General features: G+C 38.2%; 1 protein-coding gene across 1 annotated transcript in view; it reads right to left on the reverse strand.

The window, feature by feature from the left end:
* LOC119785690 (oligophrenin-1-like) overlaps nt 1–12,750 on the reverse strand; it is a 43,642-nt gene that overhangs the window by 24,269 nt on the left and 6,623 nt on the right. The window contains exons 5-11 of the mRNA XM_038288458.1: nt 10,247–10,348; nt 10,038–10,148; nt 9,801–9,905; nt 9,584–9,713; nt 8,494–8,594; nt 8,301–8,392; nt 7,175–7,253 (exon numbers count right to left, since the gene is read on the reverse strand). Of these exons, the coding sequence (XP_038144386.1) occupies nt 7,175–7,253; nt 8,301–8,392; nt 8,494–8,594; nt 9,584–9,713; nt 9,801–9,905; nt 10,038–10,148; nt 10,247–10,348 (720 nt within the window). The remainder of the gene's footprint in view (nt 1–7,174; nt 7,254–8,300; nt 8,393–8,493; nt 8,595–9,583; nt 9,714–9,800; nt 9,906–10,037; nt 10,149–10,246; nt 10,349–12,750) is intronic.

Here is a 12,750-nt window from a genome sequence, read left to right on the forward strand (position 1 = left end):
TGATCTAACCTCTTAGGTGTGACTGTACGTTTAGGCTCACCTTGTCTGCTGGAGGTTAACCACCACATCAGTCTTAGGGCTTTGAAGCATCAAACAGGTTTTCCCTGCAGGACTGATCCAACTTTTCTTCATCTGTTTGCTGTGTCCCGTTATGGCTTGTAGAACAGCTATATATTTTAAGGGTAGCTTTCAACAAAAGAGAATTTATTTGTGGTGTACACAATTTATAATTGTGTTGCCAGATTCTACCACTTGGATTGTGGATATCTGCAGCTCCTCCAAAGCTACCAATGGCAGTGCGCCTGTCTCTCTAATTATTACTGTCCTTCCAAAACATGCCTTTTTCTTCTACTTAACCTGAAGTGATTGTTTGAGCTGCTCTTTCTTATAAACCCCAACATTGACAGAATAAAGACAAGAATAAATACTTCTTTAATGTCAATGTTGTGGCTTATAAGACTAAATCTTTTTTTTTAAAGGGGTATGAATATTTTTAAAGGGGTACACTTAAAGAGTTTATGAATGTTTTTACTAAACTCTCCAAGCAGAGTTGATAATGTTGCAATCCACAAATTTTAGTTTGACTCTTTATTTTTACCTCTGTTAAAGAACAGTTTAAGAGTTGTAGACTAAAGAAAAGTAAATTACTAATTTGGCTTTAAATATCCAAAGAGATTCACACTCTGCAAAAAGACAGCATAGTTTTGCTCTAGTTGGAAATTATTCACCATAATACTATATTTTTTGAGGACTCAAATAGGATAAAGTTTAACAGCAAGATAAGATTCTGGAGAAATTTCTTTACAGCTTATTAAAAGCATTTTCATTTTTTTTTAAGTCAGGATCTGAATGATTTCAAAGCATTTTAAATAACATGTATTGAGCCAAAGATTCAGGGGACTATGTGGTTCTAGATAACCAATACTTAACAGTTTTTTTATTCCTTTTTTTTGAACAGTTTAAACTCTAGCGGTGCTGAAAAGAGGTCTTTATAATACCCCTGAGAGGATTTCTTTTCGGATCTAAATGATTTCAGATAATCCTCTATCCTTTATTCCAGGGTCCCAGTCATTTTCCTACTGAATGTTTGCATCAGCAATGTTCTTAGAAGGCAAAAGTAGCGTTTCTATATGTACACAGTAGATACTCAGGTTTATGTGCCCTGAAAAAAAAGCTTCACTCCTATTTTCTAGCAATAAATTACAATCTTGAGGATGTGTAGCTTAGTATTAACCTGGCAGTAGCTAGATTGATATGTGTAGAACTGACTTGAGTTTTAGATTATTAACCTGGTATGGCTGCTGTTCAGTCTGTCCGTGAAAATGAGGGACGTTTAGTGCAATACTTTGAGCTGATTGGGTGACATGCCAGCTAGTAAATCTTTTCTCTCCAATCGGCTGGAATGTGTTAGCCTTGGCAAGGCCAAGTCCCAGGCTGTCTCTGTCTCCTGTGGTGTCCCACAAGGGTCAGTATTAGGGCCCCTGCTGTTTTCCCTTTACATGCTGCCTTCGGGTCATTTTATTAATCGATAAAACATCTCCTTTCACTGCTACGCCGACGATATACTGTTGGGATCTGGAGCTGTACCACCTTTCTCCAGCAGAGTGCGCCGTGGATCCTCCTGAGCTGAGCCTCCAACACACCTGAGGCGCATCTCGTCATCAAAGGATCCTCCTGTATATAACCTGCCTTCAGACCTTGCCTCAACGCCGCAGTGTCGATCCAGTTTGGAATCCTGTTTCCCTTGGGAGCTCTGGATGAGCTTAACCTGCCAAGCCTGCCCTCTGAGCCAAACCTGAAGACTCTTCTCTGGATTCCATGCAGCTCTTGGCTAAGAGCTGGAAACCCAAACCAAGGTCTGCCCTCAAGTCAGATGTAAGACGCTGAAGCGGTTATTGGACTCTGCTGAACTAAACAGTCTCTGGACCCAACAGTTCCTCTCTCAAAGTGGAAACCCGGACTCCTCAAGGTATTCTTCTGAAACTCTCAAACTCAAACTCTTCAGTCCCAGAGCTAACTGAACTGTCATCCTCACAGACTCCAGTGAACCTGCCCCCCGGCCTGAACCAGTTCCAGTGTTATCTTGCATGTGCTTGTGCTTCAATAAACTCTGTTAAACTTTTCATCAGTCTCCGTTGTGTTCTGCATATTGGGCTTTTCTGAACCCATCATGACATATACAACTTTATATTAGAACTGGAGCATCATCATCACCATCTTCACTTAATGCTTTCACTACTTGCCTGGAGGAGATAAGGAAGTGGATGACTCAGAATTTCCTTCAGTTAAACTGCTCCAAAACTGAGGCCATGCTGATCGGAACACCTCACCAGGTTCAATCTTCAACTATGACGACAAGACATCCCCTTTTCCACCATAGTTACAAATCTTGGAGTTAGAATGGATTCTCAACTTACATTTGAAAATCACATTAAGCATCTGTTTAAAATCTGTTTCCTTCATCTTCGTAATATCTCCAAAATTCATCCGTTTCTTTTTCTGATGCTGAGACTCTCGTTCATGCATTTGTCTCCTCCAGGTTAGACTACTGCAACTCTCTGTTTGTTGGAATCCATAAAAAACATCTTCAGAAGCTCCAATACATTCAAAACAGCGCAGCCAGGATTCTCTTGAGGGCCCGCAAATCTGCCCATATTACACCTATTCTGCATGACCTTCACTGGCTTCCCATCACCAGCAGAATTCAATACAAAATCGCGCTCATCCCCCACCAGTGTTTAAACGGATCCTCACCGGATTATCTGAAGGACCTTCTCACTCCACATTCATCCACCAGATCTCTTCGATCACAAGACTGCAACTTCCTTCATCTTCCTCGCTCCAGATTAAGGTCCATGGGAGATCGGGCTTTCGCTGTCGCTGCCCCCCATCTCTGGAACTCTCTCCCAGATCATTTGAGAGCTCCACAACCACTGATTGATTTTAAAAGAGGCTTGAAGACTTTTTTATTTAAGCAAGCCTATTCTGCCACCACATGATTTTTATGATGTTGATTTTTATCTTTGATTTTATTTGCACTGTGCAGCACTTTGAGATTTTTGTTAATGAAAAGTGCGGTACAAATTGGATTGATTATTATTATTATTATTATTATTATTATTATTACCGGCCTTCCATAATATGCTTTCAGCCAATACGAACAGCGAATGACGTTTCCAATCTACAAATGTACAACGTGCTTCTCTTTGCTCCTTTTTTAAGAGGGAAAGTGTTGCTATTTTAGCTAAAACCAGGTCAATTGTAGTATTGACAGGGGAAGTCCTCCAGCGTAGCCATGTTAGTAATGCCCCGGCAAGGCCCTTCTGACTGTCGTCATTCCTACATGTCCCACTCCAAAAAACACACTGCTGGCATGTCATTGGTCCGACTCGCTGGTTGTAACGAGACGGACATATTAGCAGGAGTCTTTCAAGATTTATTTGTTGTGAGACTGAAAACTCATGACGATCCAGCTTGTAGTGCTAGGTTAGCTTAGGATGGGTCTTCAATAAAAAATTATTTGAGTTTTTATTTTGTTTCTCATGCCGCTCGGGTTTCTTTTACAGTAAATTTGGGTTTAAAACTGATAGCAAGTTTAAACCAGTTGAGTCAGATAAATGCAGGAATCTATACTAATGTTAAAAGAAAACTTTGAGAATCAGTTAGACTCATGTCAAAATAATCTGAATCGGCCTTGGAAATAAAAGCTAAAAAAGCTATCAGTTGATCTCCACTCCTCAGCATGCCTACAGGTCGTACAAAATGTCACAAGGCTTTCCACTGGGACTCGGAGGAGAGAGCATGTTCCTCCTGTTTTATTACACAGCTTGACTCCCCATACTAGAATTTCTTCAGAAAACATGCAGAGTTTTATATTTTCAAAATGTCCTTAACAAATCAGCTTTCTGTCAGAAACTTAAAGTCTTGTTTCCGCTGTGGAGATGCACCTCTTTGGTTTGGTTTATAACTCTATACAAGAAATGATTTGCATTTTGATCTTACTTTGATTCTTATGTTGCTTATTGCTCCTGCGACCACAACTCTAACTATACTCCTTTTTCTTAAGATCCTTATTCAGACCTCACAGCGTCTTTATGATTATAGTTTGCTTGGCAATAGAATGCAATTACTCTTGTTTTTTTTGGGATAAACTTCATGAGCTGTCTTTAAAAGTTTGATGACTCTGACAGGGAAGTTACACAGGAAGAAGGAACTAAAAAAATGTGTCGTGTGTAATTTTCACATCCTCTATTTGTCTTTGTAATAATAACAAATAATAACAGACAGATCTGGCAAAATAAGACTCTTCTCAGAAGTTGCAAAACTGAAGGAAATCTTCTGCTTCAAGAAATATAATCCCAAGACATCCCCTCTGAGACCCAGAATACAGGCAGCTTCTGCAGGATTTGCTCCATTAAAACCAAAAATATTTGGCTTAACCCCTTTTGACCCAAGTTTTTCTGCTTGGCCAAAAAACTTTTTGCAACTGGTTCTGACTCCAACATTAAAACAAAGTTAAAAGAGAACAAAACATTTTTTTTCTATTCCAATGGAGGCCACAACAAGAAGGGCATAAAATGCAATAAAGAGATTAGGCTGAGATTTTTCCATATAGTAATTAATCAGGTATGATATAAACATCTGGAACTGGATTTTTGCATGCTTTTCAGTCTGTCTCATGCACTTCATACTGTAGGTGCATCACATTGAGGGTTAGGATGATTTTGCAACAAGAAAGGCAAATGTTATAGTACAATCTGGACATATAGATGAACGCAATAGATGTATGATTGTATTTGAGAAATACCTGAAAATATCAGTTTTGCCTTCAATAATCAGTCATGGAAGTTCCAACGTTTAACTCTAGTTTTTATAGCAGGCTAATGAATTCACCTGGGATTCACCTGGGACTTGTAATTGAAAGAGATTCGCCTGGGAATGTTTTCATTTATTGTCATTTTTTCGATGAACAGCAGTGTGGCACAAAGCACAGTTAGATGTTACCCTTATCACAAGACTTCTCTTTTTCTTGTACAGATTTGCATCCTTCATTTAGTAGCCTCTTTCTTTCCATTATAATTTGGCATGTGGTCAGTGCTGTCATACTGCACAAGGTGCAGGCCTTGCTTCCTAAACTGATCTATGAACTGGTCTGCAGGGCACATGCTGTGGTTCTGAAGACTTCATGGGTCTTCCACAGTTTTATGGACTCCCACCAGATATTGGGCTAAATTCATCTTGATGTTTGCCCTCTTGGTGTCCAGCATGTACCCCAACCAACAATTGGCCACAGCCAAGTCAAAAGCATCTGATTTAGTTTATCTATATAGGCCCAATTCATAAAACATTCACAATATCCAGGGACTTGACAGAATTATTACACATCATGCTTGTGTGATTATTCTCAGGATCAATTTGTTCCATCAAATTGATCCTGAGATTGATGATCAGCACCGGTTAGCACTGCCTATTGCTTCGTCATATAGCTTCACCATCAAAAACTGGGCAAGATTTTGTCCCAACTCTGCATTGCCAGTACTATAAAAGTTGGAAGTGTTATATAAATGTTAGCAACACTCGCCCAACTTCTGAGTCAATTGCAACGGACATTAGACTTTGAAAAACTGTTATGAATTTATTATAGGATATATATTCAAAATAACTTCAACTTATATTAAATTCAACAGTTTAGATCCCACTGAGAGTAACTTTGTTTGACAAGCATGAACATAAATTTATATGTGATTGAAAAGGGGCCCTTACTCTTCTCCTTCCTGGGGCATTCTGCCATGTTTGTCTTGTCTGATATCTGTGATCAAAGCCCATAGATGATAAAAGGGTGGATGCTTAATTCAGAATCAATATATATACACTTTATATTAAATACCTGTGACATGACATTTCTGGTATCTCAATATACATCAACGTCTATGATTACAGTATTTGTCATTGAATGAAATTCTGTTTTTCTATGTAGTTTCTAAATATATAACATTTCGAAAAAGCTTTATTGTAATAAAGAAATGTAACCTACGTTCTGGCCATATTCTCCAACCCTACTTTTAATTATTTACATTTTAAACATCCTCAAAAGTAATCTGTTTTCATTAGAATTGTCTCAAGGTATAGTTGTGCTTGATTTATAGAAGTTACAGCACAGTACACTTATGCCCAGCATGAAGTCACATTCATATAAAGGCTTTTAATGATGTGATTGCTCTTTTTCTAGGGGGATATAAATAATCACTGATGTCAGTGAAAATTTAGGGAGGTTTAAAATTATCCTTACAGGTTTAAACTAAAACAAACCCTTGTTAATTGATTTTTTTTACCTCCAACATGTGATTCTGAACTTATTGGTTTGCTTCCCAGGACAGAATGGGCTTTTTAACAAAGCACATAAATTCTTAGCAGGGTTTGGAAAGAGCATTGCAGAAACCTACAATAATGGTTCTAAAACCGTTTATTTTATGTGTCTTCGAGAACATTTTTCGTACTGAAACACCAAAATATATCCAAGTTTAAACCAATCTGACCAGAACTGTAATCTCAAGGGGAAAAAAAAGGAAACTTTTGAGGATATTTAGAATCAACCTGGGAACCATCAAGGCTTAAGGTAGCCAAAATGAAATCCAAGCTCCAAAGTCAACTTTACATCTTCCCACATGGACAGAGTCAGAACGGACAAAGATGAAGCTACTTCACTGCAATGCTGGGAAGCAGACTCCTTCGAATAAATTAAATCACAGTTGTTATCTCATTATCAATTAGATTGAAATCATTAAGTACTCCCTGCAATAATCAATAACACTTCCCTATTTCACATAAGCATAGATATATCTGATATGTTGGATAGATTTTCTTTGCCCTTTAAAAGAAGTTTTGGGATTTTTTTCCTGAGCCAGTTATGCTTATCCTTGTCCAGAATGGTGAGGACATATTGATTAAGGAAAATAGTGAAAATAGTTGTAAAAACTGTCAGTAACTGTAATCTTTTTGTTATGAAAAGCAAGTAGAATCTAATCACATATAAACGAGGGTGTGTGTTTGTTTCCGTACCTGCATGCATACTTGTAAGCATGCATAAAATCACTGCCAATCAAAGTTGTTTAATGTTTTTTTTTTAAATAAAAATCCAAGCAGAACAGATTCCAAACAAGCAGCACAAACTCACAGGCTCTTTTCCATCCATGGCCTCCATCCACAACTTCCTGTCCCCCTCCGAAAGGGCCTGGAAAGTGACGGGACCGTTTCTGTGGAAACAGTAACAAGAGCCATTAGGAAGGCAAAAGGTTGCAATTTAATTATTCAGCTAAAACGATGCACTTTCAACAGCAGCCAACCACTATGAGCCGTCCTTTTAAATTCACACATCGCACTCATTCTGGTAAAGCCAAGTGGAGTAGATGGAAAAATAAAACGGATAAGAACACCCCGGGAGGAAGCGTCTTTGATTTATCAGACTGCATCCTGGAAGCTAAAGGAGATGACAGTGAGTAATAATTTAAACTCATTAGAACGACAGTTGTAGAAAACGCCATCCAGTTCCAGGTTTCACAGCTTACAGGCAGGTGGATCAATTGTTAACAAAGACAACTGTGCAATGAGATGAAAGCTTCCTCTGGCGAGCTAAAATCCTCCACAAACCATTGAATACATTTATGATGCAATCAGCTCTCAGAGTTAAATGAATGCCATTGTTGTATACTGTACATGGAATATGTTAGATATTTAAAAAAAAGATGGATTCACCTTTGTCTTTTATTCACATTCAGTAGAATATCTGCTTTAAACCCAGGAGCATTTCAGAAACATTTAGGCATGTTTTGTCCTTTTCTTTAAAAGGCTTGTTTCTTTCTACATTACACAGCACTGCCACCTTGAGTTTACCGAGCAGCCGACTACCAGAAATGTTCAATTCATCTCTTAGTGCATAATTCATGCTCTGTTTAAACCGTAGAAAACGACGCTGGCATTTAAGTATTTCCACCGATTTCAAGACCTAAAAAGGCCTGCGAGGTGACAAGGAAGCTCATAGCTACAGCAGTTATTAAAATGCATTTTGTTCCAAATGGCCTGCTTATATAAATATGAGCTTGCTGTGTTCCTCACCCCCCCCCTTGCAATCAGTAAGTTTGCCATCTGTTTCCAACGCCAGCTCGTTGCTCAGGGATTGTTTGGGCTACAGTCCATTTAGCCTTCACAATCTGTCCTTGCAAACCACCTGTTCACCTCGCTGCCTCAACCTGTTTATCCCACAAGGCCCTCGCGTTGCCTCGTCAGGTCGTGTCTGCACTAACCTCTCGACGGCGTCTACGTCAAAGCAGAAGCGCTTGTCTATGGAGTCCGACTTGCGGCGGATGCAGGATTTCAGAGTGAGAACCGTCGGGGCCTGTAGGGAAAGAGAGAAGTTGGAGAAGCTGTCGGTGACGGAGTCCTCAGCACTAGTGCAGACAAAGAATCACTTTTTGTAAGGTTTTAGTGATAAAGCACCTGTTTTGTCACAGGCTTCTGTTCACACGGCACCATCTTCAGCCTTCTTCCCTCCTTATGGTATGTGCAAAAATATTTTACCCATGATGCACCCAAAGCCCCTGGTGTGAAGGAAAAAATAATAATAAAGAGTTCTACTTATATTTAAAACACAAATATATATATATACACTCAGACAAATGAAATAGGGCTGAAACAATTAATTAGACATGATAAATTGATTGTTGATTTAATTGGTAACTAATTTAGTAATCGATTATTCATTAACGGGAGCATAGAGACTTTAAAACATGCTTTTAGCTGACAGACCAACCCACTTAGAGCAGTAGTTATACCAAATTTGTAATACAATATATAAACATTTGGCATTAAAGATAAAAAAAAAAAAACTTTTCCATCTGTCAATATGCTCTAACCAGAACTCCTCAAGTGGAATGGTTTAGTTTCGCCTGGTTTAATTTTGTAACTAATCTTCTTTAAGATGGATGTTAGGCCATCCGATTAATAATCGATTAATCGAAAAAATAATTGACAGATTAAACTATTTGCAAAATAATCGTTAGTTGAATTACTAACATTAAGTATTTATAAGTCAATTTAACTTTCACATTTCCTCATGTTACAACCACAAACCTGGATGAATGCAAGTGGAATTTTTGAAGTTAAACCAACATTGTGAGGTTGTAAAAATTGCATACAATCTGAAAAGTGTACCACACATTTGGATGAAGCTACAGTTTTTTTTTTAGTGCTTTGCTAACAGTCTGGTCAACAGATTTCCAGAACTTAACGGTGGATCTCTGCTAATCTTAACAGAGTCTCTGTTTTTGAATGATGGCTTGTTGGGCTATCCTGAGATGTTCAGAGCTTGGATCATCCTTGACCACCTCCTCATGATGCCGTTTTCTGTGGAGTTATTTTGTTGACTTACTTAGAGAGAACCTCAAAAATATTTCCTGGCAAGGGATTGGTTTATGGGCATGAGAATAAATGCGAGACTAGTACTTTTTCCTGTTAAATTCATTTAAACACATTCAAGTTTGTTGTTTAAATATGAAAAAGCTAAGCATTTTTTATCTTTTATACATACGCTTCTCCTGACAGTATAAATAACCCTCCATCGGCACGAAACTTTGCATCTTTGAAATTTGAGATGGATGCTTCATCCTCTTCATCAGCTCTTCCAGCTCCTCGCAGGTGCTCTCATAGTGGTTTCTGGTCTGCAAGCAAAAAAAAAAAAAAAGCACTAAGTGAAATCAAGTTAGAAGAAATTAAAAACCCCAATAATGGCCGGATACACCACTTACATTCTGCAAGCTGAGCTGCAGCTCCTGCTTGTAAGGCATAAAGTCCTGAGTCATCTCCACTGTCAGGTTGTTGAGAGTTAAAACACTGTGAAGGAAGGCCAGCACCTGTCAGACCAGAGAATGAAACATATTTTCAGACTGCGGCTGAAAGTACGACCGTGGAGGTAAATCAAAGACCATCTTCCCCGTGTGTGTGGTGACAAAGAGGAAGAGTGGGAAACCACTCAGAGCACTCACCGGCTCCACAACATCAAACTTCTTCCTGTCCTGAACTTGGTGGATCTGATATACGTACTCCACTGATGATTCATAGAAATTCACCCTCTGACTGTCGAGGAGTTCATCGGCCTTCAGTGAAAACAGAGAGCGTTGTTTATCTGACTGACCAAAACACTGTCCCAATAAGATTCACATTTCCATAAAGAACTGAAAACAACTTCACCCACCTCTTGAAGCTGACTCTCCTTCTTCTTCGCAGAAATGCTCAAATGTTTATCTAGCAGGGAGTAGTATTTTTCACTTTCTTTCTCAAACTTCTTTCTCTTTTCCTGTAAGATTTATGAGCAAAACCACATCAAATGTTGTAAGTAAGATTATAGGATATGCAGCACATTAAGACCTCAATAGAAATAAAAAAAAGAGAACTATCAAGTATAAAGTCCCACTGTAGAATAAAAAATTCATGAAAACACATTATTATAGTAGTATTTTGTAGGTTTAAAACATTTGTTAAAGCGAAATACAAAAAAATCTATTTAGATCTAACATTTAAAGCATTGAATACAGTCAGCATCTTACAGATTCCAGTTAATAAAAGGAAACTTCAAAAAGAAGAGTGGGTGATTGTGATGTAAACCATTTCTGTAAAAATGCTCAACTAACAAAAATCTTTGGCAAAATGTCTAAAATTACATAACAGGTAATATGCCCAGTCACTTGCTATCACTGAAACTTAAAAACTTGTTTTGTTTCATGGATAAAAAGTTTAAAACTTGAAAATTCAGCATATTTTTTGTGGTACAGTGTAAAAAGCTCAAATAAATTAGCGTATGAAGAGTAACAAGCTATTCTACACATGTTAGCACAGAAAAACACCTTTTTCAAAAAGTCTTCAATGTGTTTTTTTTTTTATATATGTCTTATAGAGTGGCTCTTATCTCTGCAGTTATGCTGTTATATGCTTAGGCTGCTGGAGGACATAAATACATTTTTTCCCCTCACTCTGCAACACTCTAGCTACTCTCCAAATGTGCATCACTTATAGCTGCTTTTGCATTAACTATGTGTTCTTGTTTGTTCTTTTAAAGTTTGGCATTTCTGTTTAGCCAATATACCTTCAAGAGGAAGGCCTTCAGGTGAGCTAGCTCAGCTATTAAAAGCATTCCTGGATCAGTGCTTCTATGTGTCTTCTCTGTCTTCTAAAACCAAGGCCTAATCCCAGACCAATCTGCAAACACTTTGCCTAAGCATTAACCCTCCGTTTGTGTTTTCCCGCTGAGGGTTTGATACATTAAGGGCTGTCCCAAACCACATAGTGGGTAGGGTGAGTGGACCGTTCAGCCCTCAAATAGCTAGTCTGCGCCTGCGCAGAATCACATGAATTCAAATGTACTTTCGGCTGGTTTGCTGAATTTTTGTCCCACCAACAGAAAATCAAACGTTAGGAGAAAAAAAAAGACATAATAATTCCAAACGTGAAGATACTCTATGAAATATTTCTTTTGACGTAAAGGAGCAATTGTTTGATGTGGCGTCCACCTGCTCCACAGAGCTACAGCCAAGCACATGGGGCATCAATATGTTACCATAGCAATGACTGCTGTCCTTTTCCCTTGGACCTCAGTAACCATGACAATATTGGCCAGACTCACCTGGATTACTCAGTCTGTCCAATAACGAGAGACAGGACAGAAAGGAGCTGGCTGAAGTTTAGGAAGTCGTGGCCCAATTTAAGGTTCCTACCTATTAAAGGGGAGTCATCCCTTTCTTTTGTCATTAAATATATACTCAAGGAGACAGATTGCTGCAAACTCAAAGACTGGATTTTGTTAAAAATAGTTGTTCATATAGAGTGTAAACATTAAAACCAGCAGATCTTTAACTTTTAAATCCCTCTAGGGTGCGGCACAGTACGTCATTTCTAAGCTTAGAAGTTGATGAGCAGGTTTTATGGGCTGTTCAGTGTCCCTGACAAGTAGAACATCCAAAGTATTTGTACTTAGTCATCGCCTTAAGTGAAAGCTCATAATCTCAGATGTCTCCTCAAAAAACAAATGTGTCATCAAAACTCAAAGAACCGAAGAGGTTAGTTGATTTTGTAACTTTATGTCTGGGGTTTTAGAAGCAAATATGTGAGAGAGGAAGCCTTTTAAAGAGGAATTGCTTCTGGTGGAGCTGCAGTTCTGTCTGGTTAGAACATTAGATCAGCATTTTACCAACAGCACGGCATACCAGTCATCTGAGAACCCGGTGTCAGGCACAAAATCTCTCACATTAACAGACTTGCATTACTGTCTAGTTTGGGCTCACTTGTTATTGCATCCTGTTTTTGATCAGGTTCAAATGTCTTTCTAAAATCAGCCAAGTTTCCAAACAAGTTTCTCTCAAATCCTAAAATACATCATTAAGGTATATTTTTTTTTAATCAAAGTATGTAAGAAATAAATGTGTGGAAATAAAAAAAAATAAGCTTATCATAACATCATGTTTAAAAGCAAGCGCATTTTTAATACAAATTATATTTACACTATGACCTTTTTTTTTTTACTTTTAAAAAATGTTGTAACCCACCATTCTAATAAGCACCAAAGCTTTACATAGAACATGTTCACAGACTGGGTGTATATATTGTAACATTTTGAGGAAGTAACCTAAGACACCATAGAAGTGGAAGTAGCTCAGAAAGGGTCTATATTTATGCGATGTTGGTTCACAATGACAAGAAATGCAT

Source organism: Cyprinodon tularosa, unplaced genomic scaffold (genome assembly GCF_016077235.1).
Source record: "Cyprinodon tularosa strain WSP-4 unplaced genomic scaffold, ASM1607723v1 ctg256, whole genome shotgun sequence".
NCBI lineage: Eukaryota > Metazoa > Chordata > Actinopteri > Cyprinodontiformes > Cyprinodontidae > Cyprinodon > Cyprinodon tularosa.